Raw genomic sequence first — 21,690 nt, 5'->3', positions numbered from 1 at the left:
TAACGGCTACATCATGTTCCCTCTTATGAATGAGTAATAATATATTAACAACCTAGAAGCAGTGAAAGACGATTGCAATATAAGCTTTCAATTTGAATTATCTATAAATCTACCCACTGATGGCTGATTTCATTAAAACACAACAAGAGCTCTCTTTAGTATGCTGCTTGCAAGACACTAATTTAAGTTTCTGGAATAAACCTACATTGATTTCTGAATTTCACTACAAAACAGACTAGAAGTTTATATAATTCTTATCATCTGTAATCAAATGACCATTACATTACTTACCTTTGCATGGGAGTACCACTCTTGCGATCAATATCTAGGATGACTGCTTCAGGATTTGATGGCAAGTAGCAGCCTGGCTGGAGTTCAATATCTCGCAAAGCATCCAAACATGCCTTCTTTCTCTCTTGCCCTTAAAAAAATAACAACAGAATCTCTGCAGTAAATATTTACACACAACAAAATAAAGGAACTATATATATACATATATCTATCATAAGTTCCAAAACTAAATATCTACCTGAACATATAATTCATAAGTTCTCTGTTACCTATTCAAAAAAATGCATACATAACAGAAGGAAAATTCATTAAAAGGCAAATAAGATCAGATGGGTCATGTCTACATATCCTAGAAGCTGTTCAGCTGGAGAAACTTAAACACATATGGAATCTATTGAAAATACTGGTAGGGAATGCAGAAGTAGCAATTTGGACAGCTGTTCAATTAGAGAGAAAGACTAAAACACATGCAGAATCTCCAAACAATAGTGAGCAGGGAGGTGCAGAAGAAGCAATTTTAGCTGATCAGCAAACACAAAGAATGAAGATTGATATAGAGACAGACCTAATTCACACACACAGAGGGTCAGAGAAAATCAAGTAAACCTGTAAAAGTATAATATGCACAGTTATAGATGAAGCAATCAAGTTAGTCCATGTCCTACTTGAGGAAATGGTCAGAAAAGTGCAGAGCATACAGGACCTATGCTTGCGACCAATAAGAAGGATTTCGGACAAAATTAGACATAAGTTTAGCATTCAACACCAAAAGGTATCTATGAAAAAAGGGTTGTACCAAAATTAGAGACAGTAGCAAAGCAGAAAGTCAATAAATGTAAATCACTGATAATTTTTGGCTTGAAAGATCACACACCAGATAAGGAAGAAAGGGGTAAGAAAGAAGGAATGCTTAATAAAAGATTTCTGGAGTCTATAGAATTACCAGATGCAATTTCAGTGATAAAGGTAAGAAAAATTGTTGGTTGTAAGGAAGATATACAGAGGTGACTGGTAACGGTTATATTTGATTTGAAGTCATCTATCCAACAGGTATTTTTGAGACAAGAAACTTAAAGACAAGGTGTTCAGTGGAGTATTCATTATATGTGATAAATCAAAGTTAGACAGGGAGAGAAGTAAAGAATAAGTATTTTCAAGGATTACAAACACCTCAGCCAAAACTGACACTGTGGCAAGGCAGCTGAAGTGGATGGAACTGCAGTTGAATTTCCTTGGAAAATGGGTGACTGTCTGTTGGTTACCTAAGATTTTCAACATATGTGTGGATCATGTTGAGGTACCTGAGGATTGGTAGAATGCATACATAGTGCAAAGGGAGCAAAGGTGAGAACTTTATTTACAAAGGTGTATATTCTATTTACAAAGGTACAAGTGTGTTATGTGTAGCTTGTAATCTGTATGGAAGAGTTGTGACTGAGAGAGTGGTGATTTTTCCAAAAGTTTCATGAACATGATCATTTGAAGGCATACATACAGACAATGACTGCTACATCCCCTACTTTTGTATAAAGAGGATGAAAACTTACCTTTGGGGTATGGTTTAATGATAGCAGATATGTTGGTAACTTTGCCAAAGAAGTCAAACTCTCTCTCGTAAAACTGTTTTGCTGGTCCAGACAAATTTGCTAGCATTGTCTTCTCAAGATTTTCAATTACTTCAAACAAATCCGCTGAAAAACAAAATATTAATATTCATACAAGGAATTCACCCTTTAAAATTCTAGAAACTTTTTCTCTCCAAGGCAGTGTCACACCAACATCAGAGCAATCGTGAATGGCAAGAGGAAGCAGGCTGCAGCTGATCCAGAAACTGAAGCTAATTTAGCGGGAGCTGAGAGTGGGAATGAGAATGATGACATCAAGAATTATAACGCTCTATAAGCGGGTGATGAGGTGAAATAATACGACCCATTTTCGGAAACCAACTTAGCTACATCAGTTCCTGTGCATGTAAGCCATGTGATTAAGAGTGACCAGAGCTCTTAAGTGGAAGGTAATGAAGAAGCATGTGCTCATCCACTTCTTTAATTCTGTGCAGCATCATGCTGTTAGAGCATGTGATTAAGATCACATTACCTCATATAAATGGAGGAAAAGTTTACTAGCATTAGGTAACAGTTAGTAGGCAGCCACTGACCAGGAAGGTATATTCCCAATTGTATCCACCTGGGTTTTGGGAAAGTTAGTGACTGCTGCATAGTTAGCCAGCACTTCAGTGGTTGCCACGTTGCACTCCTCTAACCCAGGTAGCTGTCTTTTCTCTCTGCCTCAACCACATATGGACTGCTAGCATTCTGTCTTGGTAGAAGCAGTCGATAAGAACATTAGGTAAAGCCTCTGGAAACACTGTGTTGGAGTTGCCCTCTGCCAGTGGCCTATTCAAGGTATGGAACTAAAGGATAAGAAGCAGCACTGGAGTTCACCAATTATGAAGACTCTTTTGCCATGGCCATCACCTTCAAGGAATTCCTGGAAGGAACAGGCATCAGTGATATCGACTGATAAAACTTTACTAATTTTTCGATACAGAATGCCACAGTTATGTACTGTCCTGTAATGGACTACTCTCTCCTTCCATTCAACTGCACTCTCACCCTATGTCTCCTACAGTCTGGGAATCAGTCGGAGTTGTTAAAATATAAATTCTAAAAGAAAGAAAAATCCATGTTCACATAACTTTTTCTTGTAACTTTGTACATTTCAAAATTTTGGTGCTTACTTGCTAGTATGGTACCTTTTTAAATGGATATTTGGTAACATTTCAAAAAAACAAATAGGCAATGCTTGTTAGTACTTAATGCAGCCAATGCTGATAGTGGTTGCTACTGAAAACAAGTTCATCATCACAGTTACATTAGCCTGCATGTGGGGAGAGAACACTGTTTACTTTGATAAATGGCAGTAATTGATGCTACAGCTAGTATATGAACTTTACTAGGCTATATTCACTATTACAATGTTTGTCATTTTTTCAGTATGAATATCTCTCAGTCTATAAGCAAAATTTTTTTTCAAAGAACTGGAATAAACTGGGTCATTTATGCATGGAGAAGCAAATTCACAACAAAGTTTCTACCATATTCAAAACTCAATACTGGAATGATAAGAACTTTGTAACAGGTGATCTACTAACATGTCTTGTCATCATGCATAATTGAGTAGCACAGTATCATAAAGTCTTAAGGAAAAAAATATCATTTGTAGGGTATTAATATCAGGAACATTGAGGAAATATAAATGAAAGGCCTTGTTTGCTATCTGCAAATTCCCATTATCAACAAGGCATTGATCCCAGGATACAAAATCAATCAATACTTTACTGTAATATGCACTGAAACAAAATGTAAGAAACAGGCGAATGAAAATCTATAAGCTAGCTAACACATAAAAACTAAGATTTTATGTACGCCATTAGTATAAATGGAAGACTGACATCAGTCTACTTTTAGTACATACCATCTTTCTCATGACCATCCTCATCCCTGAACTTGTTGGTTTCCATGTTCCATATCAACTGGTGAAGGAGAAGCTGTGACTTCTTTGCAGCTAATTTGATGAGCTCAGCAACATAACCCATCTGAGCAGAGAAATAACTACTAATTACGGGAACAATATAAAAGAAATATAAACAGAAAATGTACATTTTGAAGGATGAAATATCACCTCTCAACAACAATCAGAGTACTATGAGCACTTAGTTCCAAGGAATACTGAAACATGAAAAGTTAACGCACAGACAACTATGAATGCTAGATAAGTGGTAGCAAAATCTAACATGGCCTTTGGCTAGGTGAGCAAAAAAAAAAATCCACAAAGGAGAGAAATTCTACATGACCACAAGGTATGCCTAATACTGAGATTTCAAACATGTAATTACATTGAAGCCATTGGGACTTACAGTGTCATATCGAAGAGCTTGAGTTAACTGTGGAATGTAGAACAGCAGTGTGTCAGGGGGATAGTTGGAGAGAACCCGCACAGCATACTGTGCTGTCAATGGATGTGGCGAGTGCTGACGTGAGAAGTAAGCCAGGGCCTTCACAGGTGGAACTGGAGCCCAGGTGAGCATGTAGTTCAACTAAACAGAAAGAGATAAAAAAAAGTGCAAATTCACTTTCAAAAATTTTTTCTTGTATCGTAATTATTTTGAACTTATACCTACAGCTGCTACAAACAAAAATCATGACGACTCCACTACATCAATACAGGTATCATAAAATAAATCTGTAACACCACTACATAAAAGTGTTCTTATCACTTCCTCCTAGGGCATGCTGCCAAAAGTCTGTATTTATGTTTTCTTCCCTATTACATCTTTGGCCTCTTCCTGTACCTCCTAAATTAATGTTATCCACACTCTCTGTCATTCCCATTCTGCACATACTACTGTACTAGCTAAATTCTTCTTTCCAACCTCTATTCCCTTCTCATTCCTACATCTTTTTTCTTTATTCATTTCACTACTGATCCATTATTCTTATATTTGTATTTACTGCTATCCACAGTCTTCCTCTCCTTTCTGCCATTCAATGTAATGGAATCTAAGAGGACTTGTTCATATAATTATCAGATTCAATTTCTTTATTATCTTCAATATTTCTTCATCTTTTGTTAATATTCTTTCTAGTCATCAAGCTTGGTCATTAGTAATGTGTATCACACTAAATTTATCTCATTTACGGCTTATAAGTTCGCTTCAGTCAGTTCACATTTGCTGTGGTTCATCTTCATTATCTGTTTATTGTATTATGTGCATACAATCTCAGCAAAGAAAAAAAAAGTCTTACAATCACAGTTTGAAATAAAGCATTCAAGCCTCTTGTTTTATTTGCAGAAGAAATTCCTATCAATCCCATATGGTGGGGATACTGTATGCCTAAGAGCATGGCACAGGATTTAAAGTCAGACGATATGATTTGCCACCTAAGTTACCCTGTGGTACTGACAGTGGCAGGAGTTCACTGTCCTTAGATTTACTGTTATTTTTGCTACTTCTGTATTGAGTGGTATTTTTCCTCTATCAAACTAACAATGGATTCTGTGAAGTTGTCCCTAAAATAAAAGGCCCATATTCTTCCCTGGATCCAGTAATCAAAGGTTATGTTTGGTAAGCCAATATAAAATCCTCTGGAAGACCCTGCTGTAGCTGATTTATTTCATTCTTGATAGCTTATATTGTTCTTATCTCTCTTAAAATATCAATATGATGATTTGAACTAAAGTCGAAATATCATCCAGATGAAATCATACAAATCAATCTGAGCACCAACATTAATCTTGGCCTACCTCTGGAATGTCAGAAAGAATATTTTCTGATGTAGCCAGATACTGCAAAGCATCTGAAAGGTGACTCACAGCAATGGGGTTGTCTCGTACTAAGCGGCTGATCTCTGCCTCCAATCCTTGAACATTATGAATCCTGAAAATTAGAGTCTTATGGTAACTGGGAAGTACATGACACACAGATTCACAACAGTATACAAATGTCAAAAAATGAAGTTTTTCATTCTTGAGCCTAAAATGCTTGCCATCATCACATCATGTTTCAACTCCCCCATTATCTAAACTGCCACCTGATTCTTGGTACAATCAATAGCCTGTATAGGTCTCTTCTATTGCCCAGCAGGTAAGGGAAAAATCATGCTCTTGTTTGTAGCCCAATAATCACCATGTTAACTGAGAGTCCTTCATCCTCTCATGTTGTGTATACACTAACCCTTAGAACAGTAAGTAGACCGTTAGATGACACAAGTGATGAGATGGTTCACTTATAATAAAATGTACCAGGTGGTGGAGAAACTGAAGAAGAATCAAGGGTGGGGGCTGAAGAAATAATTGCCACTATGGGCATAATTTCATCTGGAGTCAAGAAAAGGGAGGCCAGCACAGGACCCTACCACCCATGCCCACATCATCAACATGCATGGCCTTTGTGTCTTCACTTGGAACATATTTTGTACCCAATACATATAATTTTCACCCAGATAATCCTTTGGTATTGAAAAAATTTGGAGTACCAGATGAGAGTAAAGAGCAAAAATATTTCTAAGCATATTTTGACTGTAAAGTATCAGTTATGGTTGTAGTTCACACAGTGTGCTTAATGTAATATTTCTACATATAATCATGTGGCGACGGGAATGGATGAAGGCAGCAAGTATGAATATGTATGTACATGTGTATATATATGTCTGTGTATGTATATGTATGTTTACATTGAACTGCATAGGTATAAATGTGTGCATGTGTGGGTGTTCTTACATGTGTATGTAGGTGGGTTGAGCCATTCTTTCGTCTGTTTGTTTGTGCTACCTCACTAACGCGGGAGACAGCGACAAAGTATAATAAAAGGAAATATAAAAATAATCATGTCAGTCACCACCATCACTATGCCGGTGATAGAAATAAGTGTAAAAAGTAATATCATGTTCAGAAAAAAGATAAAGAACCCCATGTCTCCCCCTTATCTCAGAGTGAGGAAGGATCACCAAAACCATACTATCAAACCCCTTCCTCCTAATCAGATGGCTTAATGTAATGCTTCTACATATACTCATGTTGTTCACCACCAACATTGTGCCTGTATGAATATAAAAGTACACAATGTGATACCAAGTTTAGGGAAAACAAAAAACAAGACCTCCTTCGCTCTTATTTTGAGGTGTCAGATGTAACAGCAACATCTTTTGCTTACTCAGCATACCACCAGGCCAGCACAAATGCAGTTATATCATCACCACCATTATCATCATTAATCTCATTATCATCATCATTATCATTTCATCATCATTATCATTATCAGTTTTCTATGCCAAATCATGAATCTTGTCCTTTTTCTGACATATCTTACAGATGTACCTGCCATTTAAGGGTTATTTCTGCACACAATGAAGCATCAACCTGTTTATCTTACCTAGTAGGTAAAAATACAGCCAGGGCAGGTGATATGCTCCATGCTAGATATGTGTTGCCGCTCCAAGCCTTAGGACTGTTGAAGCCACCTGAAAGCCATTTAACAAGGGCTTCCTCCTGAGGAGTTGTCACTTCCCCACCTTGTCCTGCTGGCCGAGGCGGCTGTAGCCAAACCTTTAAAGTCTGTATCTCAACAGCCTGAAATATGAGCCATCTAAAATACCATATCTAGTATTATCACAAGAAAACTTCAATTCATACTAAAGTAACCCAATATAATCACTTTTTAACACAGAAATCTTTTCAAAGAAACATATGGAATGAATATATACACAGCAAATTCTCTTAAAGCCTAAACAAATGCCTAATTATGCAGTTTCCTTGTGCATAGCACTGATATTCCATAATTTACTAAATCTTTGGTTCAGGATGGCACTGGCCAATGCAATGAATACCATATTGATAAGCACTCTTCAGCATGAAATATCACCTTCAAACTAAGTACAAAAGGTCCATAGTTTTATTTACATTAACATTAAAATCTACAAAAACATGTTTCCCTTGCTTTACATGGGTTCACTTTGCATACATTAATTCTTGCATAGTTCATCTTTAATATCTAAAGTCCTATCTGCATGGGGATGGTTTACATATACAGATGATCCTGCTAGTATCATTAGGTATGCTCTAAGCAGACCTATGATGTATGTAGCTCATGGGAATATAAGTTTGGTGAATTGGTTTGCAAATGTAGAGGGTTATCCTCGGTGAAAAACAATATTCTATAAAGGTAGCCCATAAGCAGCAGTTTCAATTTCCCATGCTAGCAAGGTAGCAACTTGCTAGTTGATGAAGAAATGACCTCATTCACTCTTGTGAACTCTCTAGATGTCATGTATAAAGTAACAAAAACAAAGCACCTCTCTCCAAAGAGCCCTTCAGACCATACCATACTGACTTTCACTGACAGTTTCATATGCCCTAGTTCAGTCCACTGACAGCACAGTGTTCCCTGCATACCACATCACACCAGCAGCCCTTCATACCATGCAAGCCCTACACTCCCTTGCATATTCAGACTATGACCCCTTAAAACCTTTTTTCACTCAATTCTTCCATCTCCAATTTGGTCTCCCTCTTCACCTTGTCCCCTCCATTTCTGATGCATAATACCCCTCTTTGTCATCCTCTCCATAAGATTGGAGCCTGAACATGCAGGAGGAAGCAAGGTATCCAAGTGGTAGAGCAAACACGAACAATGTGGTTTACAAGAGATGACTTGCTGTCAATGGGCTAAACCAGGGCATGTGAACTGGCTTGGGGAAACCACAGAAAGGTCCATGGGAACTGACTGTGGATAGGGGGATCTGGCTTTGGTTTATTATACATGACGTACAGAAAGTGGATGCAAACCAATGAGGCCATTTCTTTGTCTGCTCCTGGTGCTTCCTCACTGAATTTTTTCTTACTTGATCACCGTTTTCTGCATTAGCAAGGCAGTGCCAGGAACAAAGATCAGCTGTGTCCCTCTTACATCCATTCTCTAGCTGTCACATGAAATGCACTGGAACCACAGCTCTATATCCACAACCAGGACCTACAGACCTTTCCATGGTTTATCCTGGATGCTTCATATGCCCTAGCTCAGTCTGCTGACAGCACGTTGACCCCAATGTGCCGCATCATTCCATATCACTCTATCTTGTGCATGCCTTTCATTCTTCTGCATGTTCAGGCACCAATCACTTAAAATCTTTTTCACTTCAGCCTTCATCTCCAATTCAATCCCCGTTCTCCTTGTTCCCTTCACTTCCAACACATGTATCCTCTTTGGCAACCTTTCCTCACTCATTCACTCCGTATGTCCAAATCATTTCAGCACATCCTCTTCAGCTCTCTCAACCATATATTTTTCCTTACCAAACCTCTCTCTTACCCTTCCATTACTTAATCATACTACTTCAAACCACATATTGTTCTCAAACATTTCATTTCCAGCACATCCACAAAGCCATATCTACAGCCCAAGCTTTGAATCCATAAAATATTGTTGGGACTACAATGCCTTCAAACATAACCATTTTTGTCCTCCCAGATAATGTTCTCTCTTGCCAAACATTCTTCAGCACTCCCATAACCTTCATCCCCTCACTCACCCTATGACTCACTTCACTTTCATGGTTCCATTCACTGCCATGTTTTCTCCCAAGTATGTAAAACACTTCACTTCCTCCCATTTTTCTCTATTCAAACTCACACCCCAACTAACCTGTCCCTCAACCATGCTATACCTAACAACTTCCCTTTTACACACATTTACTCTCAACTTCCTCCTTTTCCAAACTCAGTCACCAACTTCAACAGTTTCTTTCTTGAATCTGCTACCAGTGCTGTATCATCAGCAAATAGTAACTGACTCATTCCCCAGGCCCTCTTTTCTTATAGAAGTCTTTAATCACTCTTTCAACTTTGGACAGACACAAATCCAGCTAACACACTCAAACTACCTTGAATAGAATATCACTACAACTGAATAAAATACCAACCATTGTAGGCACCACAGATGACATACACATGACATTCATTTCCTATGCCAATAAGATGGCAATAAAAGCAACACCCAAACTAAGTACCCTCAGTGCACTAACTACCATGAGAACTGAATAAGAAAAAGAATCTCCTTATGTTTCCTACAAAAAAATCATCTACTCTATTCTAAACTAAGCCTCACCTGCCTGGTCTTCCATTCTCTCAAAAGCAAAAACACCAAAGTTGTAGACCACACAAAATAGTGCACCTGGAACAATAACTGGCAGCCTAACAGAATGCCTGTGAACACAAGACCCAGACAAACAGCTTAGGATAGGATCTATCCTCTAGACACAGTTTAATTTGGGTAGTGACTTTTCAGGAAAATAATAATATTTTTGCAAATTTAAACTTCTGGAAATGTAGAAACGACCTCCCTCCATATCCTTTCCATTTCTATTACTTTTGTTAAGTTTCTGTATTCAAAAGTGAGCTTGTCACCATACAGACATTTTTCACTGGACAACACATAAAATTTTTGTAAAATTATCTTGACACCACTTACTAACAAAGACAATATGAGTGCTCTCTTCTTGAGATAATCTTTCACATAAACATCAGGGTTTATGAGTCTCTTGCTGCGTGTGGACCTCTTAGAAAGAGTGGATGTGTTGGATGAAAGTGGAACAGTGTTGATCCAACCATTTGTCATGACAAATTCCCCTGAAGTAGATCGGAGATCCGAAGCCACAGAAGGTGAGAGTGAAGCACCTCCACCATACTGGTAAGATGTGAAGTCTGTAGGAGGCATAATACAATAGGATTTCATCATGACAAATATTCTTTATATATGACATTTTCTCAATATGCAAAATTCTTCATCATAAGGAAATTGGCTGCTTCACACTGAGTTGACCTAAAATCTTAGAACATAACAAGTATTACAATTTCTTAACAAACCCAAAAGAGGATGGTAAAACACAGGTAAAATCATGCATTACAATCTAAGTAACATGAGTGCATGTGTATATATTTGTAAATTAAAGCATTTACTTAGACATCACATGGGGCCCTATCTTGTAACCCCATAACTCCTCACTTGGGTTTCCTTCCTAACCCTGCGATTCTAAGTTCTAAAGTTGTTAAAAAATTCAATCAACCTTATGATTTCAGAGATATTCATATAACAATGAAAAAAATAAATTCAGAGGTATATTTCACCTACTATGTTCACTTTAATAATGCGCAGAAGTCTTGTAAATGTTATAGTACAATCTATTTCAAATAATTACCATAGTGCATGTTTTATTGCTTACTTTTACTACAACAAACAATCTGCTAATCATCACCATGTTTTCTCTTATATAATAAATACTTTCTAGTTATTATCAATGTGATTTACTGACAAGCTATTTACAAGATCAAAATTACAAAAGCCTGTAAAATTATCAGCCGTATGAGTCGCATAGTTCTGTCATAGTAGGTAAGTGTTGGCAACAATACCTGCACTTTTGCTAAAAACACCCTCTTCTGCCTCATCTAAGTGAACTTAGAGTGCTTAAAGAGTGAGTTTCCATAAAATCACTCCCCACAAAATATGAAGATAGATAATCATTGTAAAATAATTTGAAGTCATCTTCAGCCTGGTTCTTTAAATCTATCGAAAAGCCACATAATTTCCTTCCTAGAAATCTCATGAAAATGTGCTGTAACTGGTATGGCTGTGAGGAGAATTTATCAAGCAATGCCATTCAGCAACTAACCAGGATCTGCAGGTTGAAAACCACCTTCAGCTGTCCCTAAGTTTATCTCAAGAGAATATTTGGCAAAACACTGCACACTGCTTTGAGATAAGAGGCTCGGAGTTGAAAGGTTCTTAGAAATATCCAGGTATTGAATTTTTCCAGTTAACTCTCAGAAAGGCAGAGATTTCCAAGAATCTCTGTTCAAAACCCCCCCAATACTGAATTAATAATAAACACCATAGAAAAAAAAAGTCTGAGGAAAAAAAGAAATACACTTTGAAGGAAAAGTGATGGCAGATGACCTGGGTGGAGGTGTGGAGAAACAAAGGTGGTAGAACCATGCACCAATCATATATAAACCTAATACTACTGAACACACCATATGAAAAAATTGCTCATTTAATTGGTTAACCAGCAAACTGCATTCTCCTCCAATTGAGTATAAACACTCTCAAAACAGAAAACCTTTGAGAGTCTAGTATGTAAGTAGAAATAAGCAAGAATAAAAACATGATGTGGGCACTACATGCAGTGACTGATCTTCAAGCCACAACACTATGTGAACAAGCTGAAGTGCCTAATCCTCCTTCAGGGATCATATAAAAGTACAAAATAAAAGGGATAATGATCTTATAAAACCCAGCTGTGTAACAAGAGGCTGGCAGCATGTCTAGGTACTAAAGTAACCGAGAACTGTTTAAGCTTCAAGCTGCTCTTAGGAGGTGGGTCTGGCGAAAGCCTGGTGGCAGTTGCTAATTCACCAAGGACAGATCCATCCACATGAGCACATTGTTGCATGTACCACTAGGATCATTCACAATGGATGACTTTAGGCTGCTTTCTCCACACTTAATATGAAACTAAACAAGCCCTAGCTGGCTTATCATCAAGACATGTCTCTCTCTGCCTGTGGGGCAAACCAAAAGGAAGACAAAAAACAGTCCAGACATAGTTAACTCATAAAAAAAATAATTCCATGTGGTACGTGACATCATCTTTCTTCTTGGGCAGAATCAAAACTTACCTCCAATTACACTTGTTTTCAAGTATTTTTTGTCAGCATGAAGAGAATTCCAGAAACTAAGAAGTGCATTAATATCATCCTGCAGGTGAGCTGGCCGTTGGGTGGGGCAACCACGAGCTGCACAAAAATAGTCCAGGCAAGCGCTGTAAATCCTTTCCCGCAACACGTTCTTGCTCAATGACTTTGGAATAGCATCACCTAGAAGATCAATTTCATTATGATATCTGTTTGATCCAATTTTCTAAACAAAGCAAACAAAATGTCATTACTGCAGAGAGGCTAATTTTTGAGTTTTAACAAAATTACACATGACAGACAGTTTTATCAGGTATTGGCACCCTCACTCAAAGTCCAGCCAAATGAAACAATCAGCATGTCACTACATCCTAGATAGGATCAAAATGTGCTTGCCAGAAAAAGTTGAGTGGATGGGTGGCAGGCGCATGTGTCATTCAAGATGTCATAGAGTAGATAGTAGTATTCCTCCATACAAGTGATTTTCTACAGCTGGAGCATAAACACAACACTGTAATGGCTTCCATAATATCAGATGAAATTAAATAATAATTTCAAGTGTTTTCACCATAGAAGATGCTTTAACCCCATCACAAGTGTTAAGAAGGAGGAAATTTCATAAAACACCAACATATCTAAAAAACACTAACAAAGTACTAAAAGGTCTTGACACAAAAAAGGTTCATGATCCTCATGAAATTCACAACAGGTGCTGAAGATGCATGCAGATACACTAAATAAACCTCTAGGAATACTGTTCAAGATGTCATGGGAATGGAAAAGGATAAACATCATACCTATCTCTATGAAAGGTTCATTGAGTGAGATCTGTAAGATCCTGAAAAAGATCATCAGAAAGCAAGTGGATGATTTTCTACAAAGGAGAAATTACAAAAATGAGAGAGAGAAGAGTATCAAGGAAAAGGGGTCATGTGTGACACACCTCTTAGATTTCTAAGAGAGAGTGAGCTCTGTCTCAGAAAAAAGGGAAGACAGGGTAGATTGTTTGTAATTGGACTGTCACAAAGCATTTGACACTGTACTGCATGGGAGGCTAATGAAGATGGATCACCAGAAAAGTATAAAATGGAAACTCATTCAATGGAAAAAAGATCATCAAAGCAGGTGGGAACAAAGAATGCATGTCTGAGAAGCCTTCCCATGATGTGTTGAGGTCATCAATAGTGCTGCAGGAATTTGCTCTGGGACTATTAATCATTACGATATTTGTAAACGACTTGCCTGAAAAGGACTCCTATCTGAATGTGTCTGCAGAGGAAGCACAGGTCATGAGGGGAATGAAAAGCAAAGAAAATTTAATCACCTTACATGGGGACCCTGACAAAGTCCAAAGTTGGTCTGATACATGGTTGAAGTTCAACTTACGTAAATGTAAATTAAAGAGGATGGGTTGGAATGACAGAAGGCCTCAATATGATTATCATCAAGCAGGCAAGAAGCTGCAGGAATCTGCAGGTGAGAAAGACTTGGGGTGTACCGATGTCCCTAACCAGTTGGAAGAGTCCCAACCTAGGATAACAGTTATGGAGACAACTGTCTGCAAGCAAGTACTGGAATATCATTCATGTTCATGGATAAGGAAATATTCTGCAAACTGTTCCCATCATATAAAAGACCAAAATTAGGTTATACCATATAAGTCTGGTCACTGCAGCTCATGAAGCACAAAGAGCTAATGGAGAAGGTCCAGAGAAGAGCAACAAAGATGGTATCAGAATTAGAGGAGAGCAACAAAGATGGTATCAGAATTAAGAGATTGAGTTACAGGGAAAGGCTTGAGGTTCAAATTGCCCACATGGGAAGAAAGAAGCAAGAGGGGTTTCCTGGCCACAATCTAAAAGTTTTCAAAATAGACTGAAGATGAAAACAGCAAAAATTTCTTTGAGAGATGTAAGACCAAACCAACTACAGGACTTGACCCATTATTAAGCAAGAAACCTGTTAAAAATGTAAGAAAAAGCTTTTATTGTATAAGAGTGGTATTTGAAAGGCATAAAATGACTGAAGACATGATTAAAGTAGATGGCATACAGAAATCTAAAAAGTTTTATGATAGAGAATGTTTAAGAGATGGGGGCCCTACAAGTGGAAAACTTCATCCCCCTACAGTACATACAGAGTGGAGTGGAGGTGGTAAGTGGAGATGAAGGAGTTGATGGTACATGGAAATGGTGGTGATAAGGTGATAAGTGAAGATAGTGACAGAAGGTGGAAGTGGTGATGGTAATGTTTGTGGTGTGGTAATTCAATGCTACAAGAATAATTCATTTACTCTACAAGACACCAGCTGATCTTAAACAATATACGCACATAGAATAAAAAATTGATCATACATGGGATGTTCTGAAAATGAAGTAGGAATGAGGATGATGTATAATAATTTTTCAAATAACAGGAAAATCCAAGATCACTTACCCTGAATCAGAGTGAGTGCACACGAAAGGAGACGGAAGCGGGTGCCAATAGCTCCAATGTGTCGATTAATCTTTGAGTCAGGGTTGCCCACAGTCATATGAAGTGTACGATGAAACATGCAGGCAAACATAGCCACCTGAGCATCACTGTCGTATTTAGCAATCTCAATACGTTCACTGATGAACTGCGTAAAACAAAATATGTAACACTCATGAATATATTGCTGATGCAACATATATCAATGTACAATTCTAGGAAAAAATTGCCAATAACAGAGTAGTTACTTTGAAAAGAAGCCATTATCAGCATGGAACATGCCAGCATCATTCCCATGATGGAAGGGTATTAGGACTGTTATGGAAGGAAGGTAAGAGAAAAAAAACCTAGATGAGGCAGGATGATAACACTAAACACAAATACATTGACAGGGTGATGAATAGCATGATAATATGGCATGACTGGCAACAATGTGATAATAATACAGGGAGAAAATGTACACTTTTGGGAGGATAACATGATTCATAAGGAAGTACAAAGACAAGTAATAGTAATTACAAACAAAGATCAACTCAGATGGATGCCCAGGTCTTTAGGCAAGAAAGATAACCTAACTGCAATGTAAAGACAAAAACAAAAGATCATATAGGGAAAACAGAAGCTACTCAGGCAATTCTTAGATCAAGGAATGAGACTTTGACTGGTTATTTAACACCTAAGTCTGTGGGCAGGAAAACCCTTGTTTTTCCCAAAATATTACATAAAAGAAGAAAACCTGGAAAAAAAAGCTCTAAATACTTCTGTAAAAAATACTTAAACTATGGTAGGTGCTACCAACTAAAGCATGCCCCTTGGCTTGGAGCAGGCTAGTCCCTGAGAAAACAAAAATCAAAGGTGGAGATAAAACAAGTTTTTCAACTCTGGGTGGAGCTCTTCCTCATTTAACTAAAAACACAACTGATACTGATATAGGACCTGAACTAAGACATAGTAAATGATAAACCCTTTCCTCATTTATATCCTAGTGAACCATCAGTAAGGTGGTCAGGACATGGTACTGAGGAAAGTCGATTATCATTGTGTCCCACAACATCACAGGGATGCAAAATAATCATCGTCAAATGAACTTACCAGAAGGCAACGTGCCATAATTTCAATAAACTACCATGATGATTCATGCCTCTAGAAAGAAATCTTATGAAGTCATAATTTAGACAATCTGCACTTGTTTAGCTCAGACAAAAGGTTAAAAGGTGATTTAACATAAACATTCAGAATCATCAATGGCTTTGATATCTTGATCTAATCAACAATTCAAGACAATATCAGTCTAATTTCACCTCCTGCAATGCACCTGACAGGGCTTTTTCATTGGATATCTATCTGCTTTTCTAATTTCTCCTTACTAAAGATTATATCAATGCCTTAAAAGGACTAAACAGTTTGTTATCACTGGCATGCTTTGTATTTTTTTGTATACATTTTTCCATTTTCAATCCCTGTTATTGGAATTTCTGGAATACTTTCATTTTGAAAATCTTACTTTGATCCAAATGTCATGAGGGACAACTTGAGGAACGTGTGGCTCTAATTCACAACCTTCGTAAGCAGCCAAGGGGTTCACTTCTTCGGGCTGTTGAGAGAAGAGACCCAATCGACGATCTACACTCTCCTGTTTAGTGGAAGTACAAGAATTTTCTTAACAAAAACCCATCACACAAAAATAATACATAAATATGCTATCAGGGCATGTGAAACTTCTGGGGTAAACCATGGAAAGCCAAACATGGAGTGCTCATACTCAAAGGCTCTGGATGGGGTGGCTGAATGTATTTGGATGTAACCAAGATGAGAAGGTAGTACGTCTAATGAAAGGTACTTGGATGTTCTAGACGAAGTTGGAAAGGTTTGGGAATGTCTTTGGGGTAAAGTCAGGAGACAATGTGAGGGAAAGGGCTAAGAAAGAGGCAGCATTTATGTTGGAGGAGTTGTGGGAAAGTGCGAGAGCACAAGAAAGTGAGCTCCAGAATTATGAGGGTAAAACTGAATCTATTACTGATTATGAGAGGTGGGTGATTGCTAACGTTTATACACCTGGCCTCAAGAAGAATGATGATGATAAAAGCCAAGTGTTTGGGAGCAGCTGACTGAGTGCATCAGCAGTTCTGGTGTAAAAGATCTGGTATTGATCTGAATGCAAAAATGAGTAATATGGCAATTAGGGTATAATTGGGTATGCTGAAATGGTCTTGACATATGTTAGGAAAAATAAAGTTTAGGTTTCAGAGACAATGACCTTAACAAGGATAAGATCAAATCATCTAAATTAAAACATTCATCATAACTTTTCCAATGATTCAGCTACTAGCACTGTACTGTCTGTAAGTAGCAACATCTCCAACATCCTATCCCCACTAAAATTGTTCTTTACATCAATATTTTTAAAGCTAGCCATATCTCACCTTCCTCTTTCTTAAGTGTATGCTTTAAAAAATAAGACAAATCAAGAGATCATTATCTTACGCAAATTTCAACTTCATAGATAGATATTCAATCCACTGATATTCCAACATGTTAGTCTATTTCAACAAATCATTCTTTACAGCTAAAACTTTTCCACTCATATCATACACTTTTTCTTTTTTCAAGTGGCAAAATCTTTCCCTTCGGATCTTCATCAAATAAGTCTTTTCAAGGTCACTATATACTGCAATAACTGTATAGATATTCCAATAAATCTTTTTAAGGAAACAACAAACCTGCCAAGCAGAAATCATCTCTTGCATAAAAGGTAAAGTCAGGTCATGGCGAGCTGAAAGGATCCACTGCCAACATGCTGTGCTATTCTCCACAGTATCTTCTGTGAAAAGGTTCAGACATGATGCACAAACACAGCGCAACAACCCACGGTGGATACCTGGACACAATACAAAATCATTTTAGAAATCTTTCATAACATTCAACATTTTCAAATGAAGCATGAACTACTTACCTCAGAGCTAGACAATAATGGTTCTAACTGCACTTAGAGTAGAAATATATCCCCCTTAAACAAAAACTATCCAGGGACAGTATGTCCTCATCATTTTGAAATGGCACAATACAAATGTAATTACCACTGCATCTTACTACCGATAAATGACAGCGGTGTAGTGTGTGTCTATGTGCGGAGAGTTTAAGGCAATCAAAATGCAAGTGCTCAGTGTCTTTGTTATGGTTGCTGCATTGTGGGAAAAAGAATCTTGGGATATGCTGAAATCGTGTTTGTAGCGTTGTAAGGAGGGGTGATGTCCAAAGGAAAGTGTGACTCATGCTTGTCTAAGGAGCGTGGCTTCTGATGGGTACAAGTCTGGGGGTTGGAATTAAAGAGAGAGTTGGGATGGCAGATGTTCAGTGCATCAGGTTAGTTCACAGTGTATGTGTTTTTTCTTTGTTATATTTATTGAGGGTGTGGGGGGGGAGGGGATATGTGAGTAAATGTTACTGAAGTGTGTTTGCCAAGGTGACATCAAACACACCTGGAAGCATTCACCATCCTCTTTTCCTACTGCACACATGCCTTAATCTCTTGATAAAAACTATTCACTCCTTCAAAAACTTTTCCTCTCATGCCATTATTTATAACACTTCCTGGAAGCATTTCTAACAACCCTATCATATACCCTCTCCAGGTACATGAATGCCACAAACATGTCCTTTTGTTTCTCTAAGTATTTCATGCCAACATTCTTAAGGAAAACACCTGACACACATATTCTATACCACTCCTGAAGCCATATTTTGCCTCCCCAATCTGAAGCCACACAAACATTAAACGGACTGACAACATAAAAACAACACTCACCCTCTTACTTGAGAAATTCAGCAGCAATCCAATCCACTCTTGCTGCTTTGCCACACTTCATCTTTTGCAAGGTTTTCATTACCTGCATTTTCTTCAACATCATCTCAAACACACCACATCCACCTCCTTATTACCTAACACATTCAACAATTATTCAAAATAATCCATTCATCTCTTCCACACTCTTTACCTATTACAACTTCTCTATCCAACCTCCTTGATTTCGTCCTCATTTAGCGTAGTCAAGGAAAATAAGTAGTGTATTTATAACAAAAGTGTATGCAAGGGGTTATCAGAGAATTGCATTATAAAAAATCTAAATGCAATTCATCAGAGTAATCTTCTTAGTCATCTCTCAGGTCAACTTCAATTTTTTCATTAACAACTATACCATTTTCATCAGGGTCCTCATTGTGATCACCTTTTAATTCCCCCCAAACCTCAAAATATTTTGACTGCACTGTCTCATTGCTGCACAGCTTCAGTTTGAAATGAAACTGGTGACTTACATTTTGGTAAAAGTACAAGTAAATACAAACCCATTTTTTGGGACCAATTACTTAGTCTGTTTATCTAGTCTGAGATTTTTCTTCTTCAACTGCCCCAATGAAAAGTGTTTTGAAATATCAGGAATCTTTCTGATATGAAGATCTTATGAAATTGTGTGAATTTAGAACATCTTATTCCCCATAAATAGCATCGATAATGCAGTAAATGCTTAAAACTGTGAAGATCGGTATGTATTTTGTGATTATCAATAGTAAAACTATTGTTCTTTGTATTACTTTCTTAGGTGAGGGATATGCTTGAAAGGATGTGCTAAGTCTGTAAAATAAAAGGTTGTCTTAACTCTATCAGATAGCGCTAAATTCAATATAACTCTATGAATAGTGAAGAAAAAGCCATGAGTAACTGGGATCCAACTCCTTCACCATCTCACCTGCAACAGTCACTAGATACATATGTACCTCAGGCAATGTCTATCTTATGATGACAGCAATCTGACCACAACTGCATGCTTTCCCTAAAGCCAGTATTTTGGTACATGCCAAAGGGATGGGGCAATTTCAACTGTAACAACATAACTTGCTAGAATGCAGTCATCAAATTGCCAACTGCTATCTCGGTAATTAGGGCAACTGAGCTAACACTTATAATTAAATCAAACATCTTCACTTTCTGAAAAATATTATCATAACATCTGGTGGGCTAGAAAGTTTTACCTTTAGTTGCTATCAAAAGACCAGTAGCTCTCCAAAGACCCTGCCTAAAGTCTATCTCTTTCTTGTTGTCACATGCCATCTTAATATCTCCAAGCAGCTTTGCTACCAGTCTCTCTCGCTGAGTTTCATCTGTGGCCATAAGCAACAGTCCTGATATTTCTCCTTGGTAATGAGTTCGCAAGCTAAGTGACTTCATGAAAGATGATGTTAAATCACTCATTCCTTTATGCCGCTTGTCCAAAGTAGATACCTGTAAAAATATGAAAAATATTACTAGACCAAAGCAAATAATATTATTGCTTATAATACTTCTCCATGCAAAAATCATAAAAATATTCTTTAGAGCTAAGATGATCAGCAATACAATGGTAAGCTGGAAAAAAGGATAAATAAAAAATATAATAAACAAATAAAGCAAAAAATTCTCCTTATTCTACTGATCATGTTAATCATAAAACAAATATACAAATTAACTATGACAACTAATATCAAAAGTTCTATCTTATCTCTAATACATCTCCTTTCTAATGATCTTTCCAGAACCTTGCAGACCACACCCAACAGTGATACTTGTCTACAGTTCAATATCTGTTCCCAGTTTCCTTTCTCAAAGTATGACATTTGCCCTTTTTTATTCCACTGGCATTCTGCCTCTCTCTTAATGAAATCACAAACAGTATTTCAATAAATATATCTAGTGTATCTTCACACACTTTTAGCACATAAGGTGAAATTTCATCTGGACTGTGAGTCTTGTATGGGTCATGACCTTTTAGTATCCTCTTTACATTATTTTCAATTTAACTCAAATGTTTTCTAACACCACATCCCTATTCCAACCCACTATCTTTTATCAAGGGGTGTGTGGTTGTGTGTAATTACTATTAATGTGTTACAGGAAGAGTTTTATACTAGTACGTATGTACCATGTCCCTACTCCTATGCAATTATCTATTTGTACTGTACGGGAAAGGCATTTTATGTGTGTGTGTGTAAGTGTATGTGTGTGTGTGGAGAGAGAGAGAGAGAGAGAGAGAGAGAGAGAGAGAGAGAATCTCTTGAATATTCTCTACTACTCTTCTACTGTACAACTTTTTAATAAACTTTGTACTTCAATTACATCTTTTTTAATGAGTTTCTTGCTAACTTTGTTATGTCTTCATGATGTCTTGTCCCTAAATCTTTTGAAGAATAGTTCAATTCTGGGACCATCTTTGTTGCTCTCCTCTGGACTTTCTCCATTAGCTCTTTATGGTTCTTTTGGTGCAGTGACTAAACTTGAGAAGCATATTCTAGTTTTTGCTATTTTGACTTGTTTAAAAAATTGCTAAAAGTCTCTAGAAGCAGACTCATTTTTGCCTAGATTGTAAGACAGTGATCTTATGAGGTACAACATTCTTCAGAAAATGCCATGATGAAAAGGATCACAAGAACTACAAAACCTATGCTCTTAACAGGAGGATTGTACCTATGCAAGTCATCTGTTTGGTCCTGTTTTTTGCCCAGACACATCTTCAAAGCCAAAAACTTTTAGCTGAAATATGATTCAAGCCAACCCTAAGTTTAATAAGCTTAGTAGGAAACATGTCAAGTACAATATCCATTCTGATCAGTATTGAGTATAATATACTAAATTAGTCAGCAAAATGTGCT

General features: G+C 37.3%; 1 protein-coding gene across 3 annotated transcripts in view; it reads right to left on the bottom strand.

Annotated features, from left to right (window-relative positions):
* Nucleotides 1-21,690, bottom strand: part of Pi4KIIIalpha (phosphatidylinositol 4-kinase III alpha) — a 226,679-nt gene that overhangs the window by 20,183 nt on the left and 184,806 nt on the right. For all 3 annotated transcript variants that reach the window (XM_071658781.1, XM_071658779.1, XM_071658780.1), the window contains 12 exons: nucleotides 20,038-20,287; nucleotides 17,730-17,887; nucleotides 16,514-16,642; nucleotides 14,974-15,157; nucleotides 12,523-12,720; nucleotides 10,319-10,551; nucleotides 7,226-7,422; nucleotides 5,599-5,731; nucleotides 4,211-4,390; nucleotides 3,769-3,889; nucleotides 1,839-1,982; nucleotides 292-421 (listed from right to left, as the gene is read on the bottom strand). In XM_071658781.1, the coding sequence (XP_071514882.1) occupies nucleotides 292-421; nucleotides 1,839-1,982; nucleotides 3,769-3,889; nucleotides 4,211-4,390; nucleotides 5,599-5,731; nucleotides 7,226-7,422; nucleotides 10,319-10,551; nucleotides 12,523-12,720; nucleotides 14,974-15,157; nucleotides 16,514-16,642; nucleotides 17,730-17,887; nucleotides 20,038-20,287 (2,057 nt within the window). The remainder of the gene's footprint in view (nucleotides 1-291; nucleotides 422-1,838; nucleotides 1,983-3,768; nucleotides 3,890-4,210; nucleotides 4,391-5,598; nucleotides 5,732-7,225; nucleotides 7,423-10,318; nucleotides 10,552-12,522; nucleotides 12,721-14,973; nucleotides 15,158-16,513; nucleotides 16,643-17,729; nucleotides 17,888-20,037; nucleotides 20,288-21,690) is intronic.

This window comes from Panulirus ornatus, chromosome 67, assembly GCF_036320965.1.
Source record: "Panulirus ornatus isolate Po-2019 chromosome 67, ASM3632096v1, whole genome shotgun sequence".
NCBI lineage: Eukaryota > Metazoa > Arthropoda > Malacostraca > Decapoda > Palinuridae > Panulirus > Panulirus ornatus.
Note: the sequence above shows the minus strand (reverse complement) of the source record. Positions and strands in the feature narration are given on the sequence as shown.